This window comes from Balearica regulorum, chromosome 10 (genome assembly GCF_011004875.1).
Source record: "Balearica regulorum gibbericeps isolate bBalReg1 chromosome 10, bBalReg1.pri, whole genome shotgun sequence".
NCBI lineage: Eukaryota > Metazoa > Chordata > Aves > Gruiformes > Gruidae > Balearica > Balearica regulorum.
This window is the reverse complement of record NC_046193.1, coordinates 5,131,681-5,146,452: the sequence shown is the minus strand read 5'-3', so window position 1 is coordinate 5,146,452 and position 14,772 is coordinate 5,131,681. Positions and strand designations below refer to the sequence as shown.

At 50.5% G+C, this 14,772-nt stretch overlaps 1 protein-coding gene across 3 annotated transcripts in view; it reads right to left on the bottom strand.

Moving 5' to 3' along the window:
* Nucleotides 1-14,772, bottom strand: part of RBM6 (RNA binding motif protein 6) — a 58,764-nt gene continuing 43,992 nt past the window's right edge. For all 3 annotated transcript variants that reach the window (XM_075762847.1, XM_075762848.1, XM_075762846.1), the window contains exons 8-23: nucleotides 14,664-14,724; nucleotides 13,494-13,562; nucleotides 12,127-12,378; nucleotides 11,465-11,625; nucleotides 10,626-10,723; nucleotides 10,087-10,129; nucleotides 9,446-9,506; nucleotides 8,428-8,519; nucleotides 7,580-7,732; nucleotides 6,418-6,507; nucleotides 5,539-5,628; nucleotides 4,682-4,951; nucleotides 4,048-4,122; nucleotides 3,383-3,480; nucleotides 2,046-2,157; nucleotides 1-300 (exon numbers count right to left, since the gene is read on the bottom strand). In XM_075762847.1, coding sequence (XP_075618962.1) covers nucleotides 175-300; nucleotides 2,046-2,157; nucleotides 3,383-3,480; nucleotides 4,048-4,122; nucleotides 4,682-4,951; nucleotides 5,539-5,628; nucleotides 6,418-6,507; nucleotides 7,580-7,732; nucleotides 8,428-8,519; nucleotides 9,446-9,506; nucleotides 10,087-10,129; nucleotides 10,626-10,723; nucleotides 11,465-11,625; nucleotides 12,127-12,378; nucleotides 13,494-13,562; nucleotides 14,664-14,724 — 1,851 coding nt within the window. In that variant the 3' untranslated portion in view covers nucleotides 1-174. The remainder of the gene's footprint in view (nucleotides 301-2,045; nucleotides 2,158-3,382; nucleotides 3,481-4,047; nucleotides 4,123-4,681; nucleotides 4,952-5,538; nucleotides 5,629-6,417; nucleotides 6,508-7,579; nucleotides 7,733-8,427; nucleotides 8,520-9,445; nucleotides 9,507-10,086; nucleotides 10,130-10,625; nucleotides 10,724-11,464; nucleotides 11,626-12,126; nucleotides 12,379-13,493; nucleotides 13,563-14,663; nucleotides 14,725-14,772) is intronic.

Below are 14,772 nucleotides of genomic sequence, written 5' to 3'. Positions count from 1 at the left end.
TGACAAATTTTCAGTTTTATTAAAAAAAATTCTAGCAGCAAAACCTGTAACAATTAAAAAAAAAAAACCCAAAAACAAAAAACCAAACAAAAAAGACCAAACCCCCAAGAGAACATGACACAGAGAGAAAGAGACGGAGATGGAGAGAGACAGGCTTGGGGTTTTCTCCACTGTTCACTCAAGTTCCTTATAGCGGGCAAACATGACTCTCCTGACGGCATCGCGGTAGGTCTCGTTGGACTGCCTCTTGCTGGGCTTCCCTTGGGCCCCCAGGCCGGGGCCCTTCTTCCGATTTTCTACCTGAAAACAGACGCAGCTTGTGTTAGTGATTTCTCTTCTTCGCCGGCTGCCTATAAAGAAAAAGCTTCCCCCGGGCCACTTCAGGACAGCCGACTGCTCCCGCGTGGATCCGGGAGAGGAGGAACAGCAAGTGCACCGCGTTCCTCCAAAAGCTGTTTGGGAGAAACTATCGGCCCTTTGCGGGCAACAAACCGCAGCCAGCAAACGCGCGGTGAGAATCAAACCACAGAGACCGACGCCAGCATACGGCATGCTGGGAGCGGGCAGCCAAAGCAGGCAGTGCCGGCAGGCGAGAGGCAGCTGGGTGCGAGCGAGGATCGAAACAGAGCAAAGGAAAGTGCCAGCACGAGAGCGGGGCTCCCGGGGAGCTGTTTGCAGTTAGCCTGCATTTGCACGAGCTCAGCTGTTCTCTCCTCTAACAGGGTTCCCATGGGCTCTGGTAGCTCACTTGGAATTTCAACCAGTTTTTAACGACTGGCTTTTGCAGCCAACGGCTGAATTATTCAGTAATACCTGCCTAGAGTTAGCCCGGGAGAGCGGGCCCAAGGCGGAGAGTTTCTCTTTGCTTTTAAGTCCGACTTAGCTGAATATCAGTGATGTGATCAATCAGGCTGAGATCAAAGTCCTATGGGGCTGAAGCGGGCACATGGCTTTGCCCAGCGCGACTTGGAAGCGGGAAGAAAGCACATCTCTAGGGCTCTTTTGGGAGGCCTTTATAGGAATTGTACGAGGGCCGTGCTTTGCAATCGGCTCCCCATCCGGTCCAGGGAGCCCTGATCAGAGGTCAGACCTCCCAGAGTTCTCCGCTGGAGCTGGCTCTTCGACAAAGCCCGTTTTATGGCCACAGGAAACTCTCCATGAGGACTGAGCAACAGCTGGGGTGGTTCCTGCTGTCTGCACCGGAGAGGGAATCTTGCCTCGTGTGTGTGGGCTCAAGCAAACACACGTCACGAAGCCTCAAATATTTGCCTTTAATGATATACTCGACTGCAAGCTGAATGTCGCAACGCGAGCTGCGCTGCAAGCTGCCCGCCCCTCGGCGAAGCACTGACACCACAGCAGCCAGGAGACAAACTGCAGCCGCGTGGGAATGGTGCTGCTCACGTGCCCCTCAGCGAGAGAGAGCAGTCCCTGCCCCAGGCTGCTTGCCAGACGAACACTCTCCAGCAAATTAAGGTCCACTGAGAGACCAGCCTGTCCCAGAAGGCAAGATCTACCCAGCCCTGCCTATCCCTAAAGCCCTCTGCTGATGGGGACTCTGCTCCTCATCAGACGACGTACCGTGGCATTCCCTTCCCAAGTCCGGAGTCCAGAACGGCAGCGAGAGCCTCACAAGCAGAGCAGACAAGTAGTGCCACGTGCCCCGTGGCTTTGGCTACGTTCGCACCTCCCCGGGGGAGGTTCACATTTTCCCCCAGCTCGTGTGGCTGCAGAGCTGGTGACCCGTTCAAACCCCAGCCTGGCTTTGGGCAGGTATTCATCAGATGCTCACACCCTCCCTGCTCACTGTTACTCTGTTCTAAACCCCTCCAGATCCGTATAAATTCTAACCTTTCTCCACTGCCAACATACTTGCAGCCCCTCCCAGCCTGCAAAGTTAATTAGCGCACACAGATTATTCCATTGAGTGGGGGCCGAGACTTGCAGCCTGACTCTTGTTCCAGCCGGGAACTCCCTCCAGCTGTCTTGGGAGATGTTACCGGCTGCAGGACAGTGATGTGTTTTGCCAGGAAGGGAAGACTCACCTCCATCGGTGATGTTGTGCCCTGCTGGTTGTGGCCAAAGCCTTTCTTCCACCCCGTGGACTGGAACATTCGGTTCCCTTTGTTGTTACTATCAATCCTTGGGTCATAGTCACTGCAAAAGAGGCAGAATCAATTGTCCAGTTTTGCAACGCTTCAAACAGATGCCAGGGATTTTTAGCTCTACTAATAGCAACTTCATTGACATTCCAGCCTCTCCTGAGGGATACCAGAGTTGCTCGCAAGAAGCACACCGCCCAAGGAACCAACACGGTGGATTCTGTGTGCAGGGCTCGGGCACCTTTGACCGCATAATTTCTTGTCCCACCTCAGGGGAAAATAACACCAGGGCACAGGAAATGAGCTCAGGCTCCAAAATATTTATGGTACAAGCAAGCCAGGAGTGTTCCGTGCTGGTATTTCTTAATCCGAATTTTAGCAGTAGCGAGAAAGCGAAGTCTAATCCCTGCTGCTCTGGTAGATCTTTATCTTCTCCCAGCGCTGTGGTCGTTCAGCTCAACAGAAGCAGTGTTGATTCGGACACCCTTTCTCCCACCTGGTCATCACTCATCCAAGACCATTAACCAAACCCCATCGTTTTGAAAACCACCCAGTACAAAAATAGCTTCCTTCGGGCAAGTTCTCCTTCCCGGCTGCTGATGACACTGCACACAAACTGCTGTAGTTTATTCACAGCTATTCCAGGAAAACAGAGGGAAGAGAAGATGTAGATTTTTAAACTGCAAGACATGGAGGAAAGGTCTCCTCCTGAGGTGCTGTACCAGAAGGAAACAGCCACATAACCAGTTCTATCTTCAACACATGCCTAGCAGTTCCTCAGCCCACTGGAACACGCGAGCTCGCAGCAGGCAGGCCTTTTAAGAGTTCCGCATGGCACGCACTTTCTTCCTCCACCTACTCTGAGCGAGATGGATACAGCTCCTAGCGTTCCTCTGAGTCAGTGGAACAGATGAAACACAGCTTTGCTCTTTCTTTCAATGGCTAGATGCCAGGGGGATGGGAACAGGCTGCATTCTGCTCCCCATGCCTGGCCAGGCACACCTAAACCCCACATCTCACCCCTCCAGCACCACGCACCTTGTCTCTGCTTCCCCGTAAACCCTCATTCCCACCCCTGCACTACACAGCCCTGGCCCTCTTCCACCCTCTCTGAGAAGTCCTGCAGCAGCACAGGCTCACACTTTGGGGAACTCTACCCACAAGAATCACAGCCCGCCTGGCTGTTGCTCTTGCAGACCTACCCCACCGGCCGATTCCTGGCCTTGGTGCCACCCCAGCATCAGCAGCCCCAAAGAAACCTAACCAAGAGCAGCCATTACCTCTCTGTGTCCCGATCGTATCTGAGTCGTTTCCTCTCCGGTGAATCCATCTGCTGGAACTTCTCTCTCCGGTCATTTCCTTTGTCTTTGTATCTCCCCTTCATAACAGAAAGAACAAAGTAAGTACGGGGGCTACGAAGGATTCAACACTGCACAGGAGACTGCTTTGCAGCCAGGTCTCATTGCATCCCCAGCTGGCAGGAAATCTGTCCTGGGAACCCACCAACCCTGGATGTTTCTAGGACGCACAATCCACTTATTTTGTCCTGATGGTATCTGTTGGGCTGACCTGTGGTTGCAGCCTTCCAGCTACGGCACCAGGAGCAGCTCTGCTACCTTCCCAACAACGGACAGTGACAACTCTCCCATTCCTGGCCAGGCAGCAGTAACCCACGCACTGCATCTATTTTAGATGGAAATCTGGGTCCCACTTAGCCCAGAGCCCAACACTGGCTTGCAGGGCAACAAAACCACACTCAGACTCTTCTGCAAGGAGGGAGACCTGCTCTTAGAAGTCACAGGTCCAAATGCAGATAGTGCCCATGGTTCAGTTTAAGACTCTTTGGGAGGCATCTGACACCCAGGTAAGTGGAGGGTCTGCCTGGGACCAACATCCTCCTAGTGCAGGACCACAAAGAGAAGTCTGCCCACCACCGCAGACCCACCTCACGCTCTCTCTTCTCCAAATATGCCAGTTCCTGCTCAGATCGTTTGATCTTCATATGTATCTCCAGGTTTTGCTGGAAGGAGGAAAACAGCAGGCAGTGTCAGCAGAGGATACAAGCTGCAGGGGTCATTTGCTCCACCCGTAAGAGTACAGGTAAAGCAGCATGCTCCTGCACCTGCATTACACCACATGCAACACCTTCTCTTGCAGCCCCACAGAGGCCAGGAGCCCTTCCACTCCACAGTGAGGAAGGCAACCAGTCCTATTTTAACCTGCATAGGGTTCGGCCTTCCTAGAAGCAAGAGCTCAAAGGCAGCACAGAAGATGGGGAGGCATGTGCTAAGTTCTTACCGCTATCACACTCGCGTGTGCCAGCACCCCACTCTCCCCAAGCCTGAGCTATCTCACTACGGCTTAAAAAGTCACACCTTGATGTTACAGCACTCCCGAGGCAGGAACAAGCAGCTCACACAATGCTTTAAACAGTGCTTTGATGGGAACTTTGCCTGTTACTGTGTCAAACTCAGCACAGCTCTTCCCACCCAACCATCACCATCTTCCCTGCAGAACACAAAGCCAAAGGCAGCTTGCAGCACGCGTGCGCAGCACCCCAACCACCAGCTCCCCCATACCTTGTGCAGGTTGGAGAGCTGCTGGTGCTTGATGAGCACTTCCTTGTTGGGAAACTGCCTCCTGCACAGCAAGCAGGCCAGCTTGTTCCAGTCGGTCAGCTTGTCGTCGCTGGCCTTGGCCTTCCGCAGCTGCTCCTCGCGTTGTGCTGGTGGGTGGGGAGGCGGCAGCCACTGTGCCTGTGACTGCTCCTCTTCTTCCTCCTCCTCCTCATTGTCACTATCTCCTCCATACTCTCCCAGAAGCCCTATCAGAGGGTTCACCACCTTGGGCTGAGGGAAGAGGCAGAAAAGTGTGACAATTTGTAGCATCAAGCCTGCCCTGCCATGCGGGGGTCTGCTTCCCTAACCAATCTCGAGCCAGAGAGCAGCATCCCAGCAGCACGGGCAGGGAATGGGAAGAACCTGGCTGGCCAGGATATCAACACCACAGGGTAGATGCCCTTCTGTTCTCTAGACAGGCTGTGCTTTGGTGCCACACCTCGAAGCACAAGCAGCTGACCGAAGCAGAGGCTACTTGGCAGGGAGCTGCTGTCAGTCACTTCCTCCAGCAATGGTGATCGGCGAGGTTTGGCTTTGCTCAGTCTGGAGGGAGCTGGAAAAGTTTTCTGCCTGAGGACTGCTTGAGTGAGGAGACCCTGCTTAAATGCAGGTATTGAATTTCCCCATGCTAGAAGCCCATGAACAAGCTCAGGGTTATTAAACAAACTGCCTTCGCCATTCTATCTCCAATGATCCCTCCTCTGGCATGAGAAGTTGGCACCTCTGCCATCCACGGTCACAGCCGGGCTTTGGTGAGCCTCTCTAGTCCTCTACCCAGGCTCAAACAAGGCAAAACCCAATCCTGTGGAGCCACTCACCGGGGCTGCACTCTCGTCCTTTTTCACAGAAGGAGGTAATGGTTTTTTAAAGACATCTTCTGCAGAGAACTTCTCCTCTCCGGTCTCATTCTGAAACAATCAAGATGAGGTGTTAGGACCGCCATGGCATGCAACAGCTAAGCACCCATTTAAACAGGCCTCCAAGGAAACCTGGCAGTTGGCAGAAATGAGGTGGTGTTTTTGGTGGGAGACATTCCCATTCTGGGGAACTCATAGCTCTCCTGGAGCTACGCCCCTGGTTTCAGGGACAGCTGCAGCAGCTCACTGTGCTGTCTCAGCCTGCTCCACTCTCACTCTCTGCTGGAGTGTGACACTGACAGTGGCCCCAGCCATGTCTCAGACCAGTGAGAGAGCTGGGACAGGGCCAGGTCACATTTGGACACCTCTGTGTGTGTGCACAAAGGACATGGAGACCAGGTACAGAGCCACCCCCACAGCCAGCCAGCATGGGAGCAGAGAAACCCCCCACTCCAGGAGGCGTTACAGTCCTGCTTGCCTATGAGAGATGAGACAAGCCAAGTACAATAGGTGGGATGGGGAAAGGATGACACCACCAGAGCTTCCTCTGCTGTGCCTGTGGCACAATATATGGCCAGGCTCAACCTGCCTGGTGGCGTTTTCAGGATCTTCCTTACGCTGAACAGAGAACACCAGAGACCGCGGTTACCCAGCATTGCAACAGAATGAGCCTGCGATGCACGCTTGTACGCTCAGCAGCACAAAGAGTAGGCTGGGGTGAAGCTTCACACCTACAAGCTTTACAGAGAACTGGTCTGAAGCCCTGGCCATGCTCTAGTTTAGCAGTTCATTAACTACTCAGGCTTGACTGAAGAAGATAAGTGTTACGCAACATCTTACCTGGCCTGCACTCTCGTCCTTTTTCACAGAGGGAGGCAACGGCTTTTTGAAGACATCTTCTGCAAAGAACCTCTCCTCTCCAGGCTCATTCTGAAAAACCCAAGACTAGGCATTAGGCCAGCAGCAGCACAGGGGTCAGAGAGTGCACAGAGCAGCCAGGAAGCCACTTCTGAGCATCCATGGGCACCAAGCAGCCGGGAAAAAAAGATGGGAGGATTTCTACTGGAGATGCTTTCACCCTCCATTCAGACAAGACCATGTTTCTTCTAGGTCAGTGCCCTTTAAAGCAGGTATCCTCCATACCCAATGAGACTCCTGGGCTGATTGGTACCAACCTGAGGGACAATTACACCCCTGAGGTCCCAGCTGCCCAGGGCTGGTCATGCCACAGAGCATACCGAGACCAACAGGCAAGGAGGAAAACAAAGTTTCTGCATTCGGGGCTCAATCACTTCTACCAACTCTCCTGGCAATCCTCAGGCCCAGTCAGCATCACAGCACTGTTGTGGAAGATCCTACTCCTAGTACCTAGGCTCAAACATCACTTTGGGCAGCTACTCCCAGCCAGCAGCTTCCCACGCTGGCGAGACAGCATCTGCTCACAGGGAGCAGCACTGAAGGGCGCTGCCCCAGGACTGGGGCTGCACTCTGGGAGGGATGAACAGCATGTCCGTCACAGCCTCCTATCTGCATTCCATCTCAGGTCACCTTTGCAGCCCATCTGCACCGCCTGCCTCATCTTCCTGCCTGTGATGTTTGGAGGGGGCAGCAACTGCGGTTAGGGGAGAGCTGAGTCTCCGTTATTATCTGGTTTGGTATGTTTAAACATCTCTGTTTCTGTTGGCTCGGTTACAATAGCTGGGTGCTTTCCGCAGTGTGAGTGAAATGTGTCTCTCAGTTACCTGGATGTTTCTGAATCCTTTACCATAAAGAAGGGATGAGAAGTCCTGACAATGTCACAAGAGAAGAATTTCAGGAACTTACACCTGGCCAGACAACCACCATGTTCCTGGCCTGCTGGTGACCCCTTGTATTTCACTGTTTCCTCTCACTGTCCCTCCCTTCTTGAATCCTCTATAAATTACTCTCTATTTTCTAACCTCTCTTACCTCAGCCTCCTGGCCTCATCTCTCTGATTGTTCCAATGCCTGGAGGGATTTACCTTAGCAGAAGTATTTTTCCCTTTCTCCTTTTTGTCCCTATTGTCCCTGCTGTGTGGCTCCTTCCTTTCATTCGTCCGTTCTTGGCTTCCATGCCGCCGCCTTCTGCTCTCTGTAGGTGACGAGCAGGCTTCTCGGTCTATCGTGACTTCTCTCTGAAAGAGGCATTTGGAACAGACTTAGCCAAACCCCTGCAATCTTCTTATTGGGCTTATTGTTCTTATTGGGCTGGGGACACCAGCACTGTAGGAAGGGACTGCAGAGCCTCAGACAGCTGAGGTACAGACTTCAGAGCTTTGCTGGTGCAGAAGACCACAGCCAGATGATCAGAGCTCTACCCTGCTCACCCAGAACATCTCCAGTATCATGAAAACAAGATGGTGGTCCCAGAGAACCTCTGCTGATGGATCTTTTTTGGCATCCTTGTAACTGTTGCTGGCTGGGGTTGGGGAGCAAGGAGAACACAGATGAAAACAGAAAGCTCTGCTGTCCATCTTTTAATACAGCGAGTCACATATCACGTGTCTCAGTAAAATCTAGCAAGGATGCTCTGCCCATAAGTCTACTCAATGAAGAGGAGACAAAAACCCTCCAAAGGCAGGGCTTCAGAGGCCAAAGAGGCAGCTACAGTACCAGGTTCAACACACAGCTAATGGGTTCCTAGCCTCTCATTAAGTTGGTATTTTGTAACGTGCATCCCTTTTGTACAGGGCAGAGGACTGTGTGAAACAAAGCCACCTCTGTACTGCCCTATGTTAGCCTGTCTTCAGGATCAAGCTGCAAAACCTCTCCAGAGAAGGGCAGTTTTTAAGAACATAGCATGTGTAAAGCTTCCTTCCCATGCACTCACCTGGGTCCTGGGGTCATAGTATGTCCCAGCTATGGGATCGTAGTAATTCCCAGTTTCAGGATCATAAATGTATGTGGACACATCTGATGGAGCTGAACAGAGACACAAGAGTAAACACTTCCAAAGCCAGAACTTGCATTTTCTGACAAAATCATGAGCAAATATTACACTGGTGAAAGGATCAAGAGTGGGAAAGAAGAATTCTTCTCTCCTTGCAAGAGAGGTGTAAGTATCCTCACATCACTCGACCTACATCTTCTTTTCTTTAAGGAGTAAGAAGGGAGACAGGTTTTCACAATTCTTCGGTTTTAGGACTCTGGCAAAACTTCCACATCAAAACACACTTACAGGGGCTGTGCTGAGATCACAAAGATATGAAATTCAGTAATTTCCCTAAGAATGGGGTGATGAGCACCAGGCTCTGTGTCCACCCACCTCTGTGAACAAGGAAGATCTGTGCTCTTACAGTCTCCTGTTTAAAGTGATGACGCTCCCCACATCCCTTCTGCCCGTGGGTGTATGAAAGCTCCCAACAAGAAAGAGGAGAAAACTGTTTCTACAGGAAAAGCCAAAGGCCTTAAGGGTAGGCCCATAATGTGAGGAATGCTTCTCATTTCCAAAGTGTTATTAGACAAGAGCTCAGCGATACTACATACAAGTTAGTAAAACAATCAGGAGTGTTCTTCCAGCTACTGGCATTGCTGCGTGAAGCGTATTTTCTTCCATCTCATCTAGTAACTGCCAGACTGATTTTATCCCATCAGTTTACCACAACAAGGAAAAGCACAGAGCAACTTTCCTTTATCTGCATGTAATTTTGCACAGTAAGAGTAGAGAGGAACAAATCATCAGATAGGAAAATGTGACTAAACAAAGTTGGCAAAGGAACTCAGAAGTGGGTGTAGCAAACAAACCTACTCTTAGCCTTTAAAAATATTTTGGGGCTGATTTCTACATGTCAGTGCCCTTTTAAGGAAGAAAAGTCTCCGCAGCAGGAGTGAGGCAGAGCTGAACTTACACTGCGCTCTGGTGCGTCTCTGCGATTCGCCACCTCTCCTGTCTCTCATGCCCCTTCTGCCCTGGAGTAAACGAACAACACAAACAGATCAGAAACTCCTTGACAAACATCATATTGCTTCTCCTCCCTCTCGCAGGCCTGAAGTTCAGGAAAACAGCTCATTTAGCTACCCTAAATAGAGCAGAAGTAGACACAGCTTTTCATCTACAGAGCAACGGACAGTGTTGCAAGGCACAAGACTTCTGTAGCTTCCCTGAACCTTTCAACGAGGTGCTGATGGCAATCCAGCCCATTCAGTACTGGAAGAGCCCTGCAGCCCAGCAACAAGCACGAGAGAAGAGACATTCACTCCAGGAACTGAGATCAGTCATCAATTAAGTCACTCTGTAAAAGCGTGGTATAGAGTAATCCAGCCCAGAACTCCCTCAAGCAGCATCCGCATTCTGACTTGCACTTCTATGCACGTTATAAACGCAGAGCTAGGGGCACAGCAGCCGTGAAGAGCAAACTTGAGCGTTCTCATCCCATCTTCACACACGTCAAACTTTCAGCAGCCCAAAGGGAAAAAGCCAAAGTCAGGCCTATCACCCCCAGTGCCCCCTCCTTTTCTGGCTACCTGCAGAGAAGCTGTGCAGACCTACCGGGCCGTAGTAGGAATTGTCACCGTGCTCCCCATAGTCGTTCCTGTTGAGATAAACGTTGCGGTTAATGTCAATCTGGCTTCACGTTAACCTCAGTACACTCAAAATGATCAGCAGGACCAATAAAGGCAGAAAGATCATCTTTGCTGGCCACATGTTGGATTGTGTCCATCCCAGGAGACAGAGAGACTTTGCAGATCACTGTCTCCACAAGAGTTATGCCCACACTCTCTGTGGGGTCCACAAAGATGAATCTCTCCAATTGCTTTTTAAAAAGCTGAAGCCATTAATTCCCTCACAATGGGATTTGATGGCCACACAACAACAAGAGGCTATGCAGTATGATGATTAATCCCATACTGCTCAATCACTGAAGCTACTTCTAGCTCCGATGCTTTCACCTCTCCAACTTATTTTTAGGTTGTAGGAACACCTGTGCTAATTCACATGCCAAACTTTAAGCACCTGGTCTGACAACACAGCTCAAGCCTCACAGCACATCACAGAAAGGACAACCCTGCTGCCTCATCTGTCCGTACCTTCTCCTCCCTGTAGCAAGATTCACTTCCACCGTACGTCCATCAATACAGATAGGGGGATCCAGATTCTGCAGTATCTTTAACAACCTCAGGGCCTCCTGTAAAAGGAAAGGAGAATTTCACATCCATGAGATGAAACATAAGCCTGTTTCCCAAATCCAGTCTGCCTGAAAGGAAGGCTCTGTGCTTACACGATGACCGTAGCAGGACAGGAAACACAACGCTTTTGTATAAATATTTGTGAAAGGTATTTAGGATGCAACAAAAAGGATAAACGTGTCACTAGGTGCTCTGTTTGTCCTGTGACCGTTTCCAGCAGCCAGCTGGGGACTATATTCTCCGAGGGCTGCTAGACAATGTGGCACATTGACTGCTGTTGCTCCAAAGAGTTTTGGTGAACACCCTCTGGACCAATGCCAAAGCACAGCTACGGAGTCTGGGAGTCACCCAGAACCAGAAAACGCGAACCCTCCAACATGGGACTGTCTGTTAATTAGAGTTCTTGCCCTCTGCAGACAGGAAACATTGAATTCAAGTTCCCTGCAAACCAAATAGCTGTGTGAGAGGTGTTCATGTTTAGGATGGTCTACAAAGAAACGTATTGAGGCAAGAAACTCAGCATCACAGCTTGTGACAACAGACAATCTTCAGCTCCTAAAGCCAAAGAGCAACAGCTGTATCAGATATTCCCTGTATCTAGCCAGACAAGCAGAAGAGAGGACTTATTCCAGGACAGCTGCCTCACAAGTACAGCTATTTCCAATATTTCTGTGGTTTCTCTACTTCTACAGACTATAGATGCCAACAGGGGGAGCATGTGAAAGCGAGAAACTACTTACAGCATGTGAATCCAGTTCAATGAAGCCATAGGTCTGCCCCATCCGGCCAGCCTTGTTCTTCATGATGCGCACGCTGGATGTGGAGAGACGCACGTATGGGGCCAGGAGCCCCACGATCACCTCCGGTGGGGTGAATCGAGTAATACGCTTCAGCATAATTGCTGTGAGGGAGGTGGCCAGAAAAAAGTAGTAAAAAAAGACAATTCAGATTTAAGTTTATTGTCACAGCACAGGTAAAACTAAATCCACTCAAAGCAACAGCATGGCTGGTTGCAGGACAGAAGCCATTGCTTTTTTTCTCTCCATTTTGCAAGATGCTCAGAGTACCGCCTCCCACTGCTAACCATTCCTTCCCAGAAAACAGAGCAGAAAGTAGGCCCGTCCTCAGAGGAGCTCAGCCCAGGGTAACTTCTGGCCAAACAGACTTTTGCTGCTGTGCTAAGTTCACTGCAGCGTCCTGAAGCCAGGATGCGCTGAATTAATTTTCCTAAAAGCAATTTGCCAGCACCTTTGGGACTGGACAGCCCACCATTACTCGATGCCACGGATTTGCACAACATGGAAACAGCCTCCAGAGGTTTTAGTGAAATGCTGCCCTTTCTGCAGATAGCCTCGTGAAGTGCAAGCAAGAGGAATCCAAAACTGGGTCCCGTGCCACTCACTTCTGCTTCCTCCACCATCCTGTGGTGTGGCTTCCTCTGCTTCTCTCTGAGAAGGCAGCTCCTGGTGCCGGTCCGTGTCCCTTCTCTTCTCCTGTGAGGGCCGCCGCTCTCTCCCTTCATCTCTCTTCCTTGGCTCCTGTTCCTGAGGCTGACACTCCTGCTGTGGGGCAGGAACCGAGGGCTGGGGAGGCTGCTTTGGAGACCCTGGTTGTCCTGACAGCTCTTGCTCAGGTTTTTCAAGCTTTGTCTCTGCTATTAGAGGGGAGAAATGGACTGGTTCCACATACAGTGTTTCAGCACGTATTTTTCTTCTGCTATTTTCTGGCCACTGCAGCAGCATCCCTTAGAAATGGTTAACCTGTTCTGCCCTTTTCACCTTCCATGTCTTAACACTCTGCAGACGTAAGGTGTGTAAAGGACAAGCTAGGTACTGCTCATCCTTCCATTGCCATGTTTCATGTTGGTCTCCTTTACCTGACCTCTCCTGTCAGAGAAAAGATCCTTTCTGGCCTCCTTTTGGGATTGGCTCTTGCCTGGGCAAACTGAATGAGGGATGAGTTTGGATATGTTCCTCCCACATCCAGGACAACCTACACAGCAGTGATATCCTTACTGATGTATTCTTGACCACCCACAGCTGAGCCGTATCAACTAGGAACTGTCACCCTACCTCTATGCTCGGGGAAAACTGGGTTCAGACCCTGTCATCACCGTGAAATGCATCATAATACAATCACTGACTTTATCAGGTGCCAACTTACCACAGATGAGGCAGATATTATGTGGAAACACCCTGCCCCCCAGCCTAGCTATGCAATTCAGTGAAGATAAATCCCATCAAGTTTCTGTGCTTGAAGTCCTCTGAAGCATCTGGCTTCACTTCAAGAGAGATCCCTACCTGAGCTTCTAAAGCTGTTGGAAAGGGAAGTCAAAGCTGTGGGGCTGCAAAGCCAGACATCACCAGCCCCGTACCTGCTGCTGAAACCTCTTCCCATGAGGAGAAAGAAACGTGAGTGCGAGACTTGGCACAGCAAAGCTTCGCTCTTTAACATCCCCCAGAGCACCTGCCTGCTCTCGTTCTGTTTGGGCAGTGGGCAGCATGGCAGAACACAGGACTGGTTTTTGCATGTAAATGTTGGGAAAGCTGCACGCTGACTTGCTCGGCTGTCAGCACAGCTCACGTTGAACAGGCCCGTACTAATCTGTCCACAGTTTGCAGCGTGCAGAGTTTTGGCTGCACTTCATGAGCAGAACCTCACGTAAAATTTGCATCTGAAACCAGTCTGCACGTGCAGCTGTGAAAACTGCCCATGCAAATCACACAGACATGAGCACAAGCCCAGAGATGGGGAAAACAATTCTCTTACGGAATTCTTGCTCAGCTGATGCATCCTCTCCCTCAGAACCACCTCTGGACTCTGGGCCCGCTCTGCTCCCTGTAAGAGAGGCATATTAAAATCCATTTCACCATCAGTCACAAAGCACGCAAGAACTCATGCAAAGCTGCAGTAACGCCTGCATATGCCTAGAGAGTTGTTTCGTTTCACCCAGCAATTAAAGGACAGTCATGGAGAGGTTACCTTAATACACACGTTCTCACAATCAATAAAACCAGGTCACTAAGAAGCATGCACCACAATCTGTCTTCACAGCATCCTAAAGGCTCTTTTTAATTTGCTTCTCGGCAGTTTTATTACAATCCACAGTTGTGTTGGGCCAGCTATGTGGATTTTGCCTTCATAATGCTGATGGAGGAGCCACAGTGCAAGGAAAGCACAACCACGGGGAGAGAGCTCCAGTAAACAGAGTTCTGCATCAGCAGTTATTTTAATGCTCTTCTGCCTGGGGTATGCAGCAGGTAAGAAAAGCAAAGCGTAAGTCTGCTCAAAGAAACAGAGTCAAAGCTTACAGAGTGCCTGGAATACCTGCTCGTCCCAAAGAAATCAGTTCCTCAAGGGACCATGTTTTAGTTCTCACACCCTCCCACCCAAAAAAACCCCAAAGGTGTTGGTGGGGTGAGGAGAAGCTCCTGGAGAAGCAGAACTCCCCTCCGGGCACTTCTCACAGTCAGCAAGGTGAGTTCAGCAATTCCAACTCCTGGATTCACTGCTTATCTGAAAGCCTCGAAAGAGTATCACTAAAAATACCCAGCTGCATCTCCCCAGGAAGGTGGGTTGAGGGGAAGCCATCTCACCTACGGCCAGCAGTACTACCTCACAGTCCTAGAGGACACCCAACCTGTAACTCCGTGGATGAAGGATGATGCCAAAGCAATAGGAGGGGAGGGCCTGGGGCAGTAAGACACCTCTCCACCAAGCCTCGCAAGAACATCGAACCTGGTGGCAACACATCTGCGTGCAACATGTTTAGTGTGGACAGGGAAATGGGTCTAAATGAAGCACAATTAATAATTCTCCTACACAGTGCTCAGCTAGTCCACCAAGAGGGATGCCACAGGGAAGCCAGAAGAGAAACTTACTTTTCAGGGCAGACGAAACTTTTAACTGACCCAACACAGGGGAATCAGATATACTCACCATCTCTTGGGAGCTTGCAATAGGAGCAGGAAGATCTGTAGCCCACAGTACACACCTTACACTGCAATGGAAGATGGACAGCATGAGGAAGTCATGTTCTGAAGGTAGT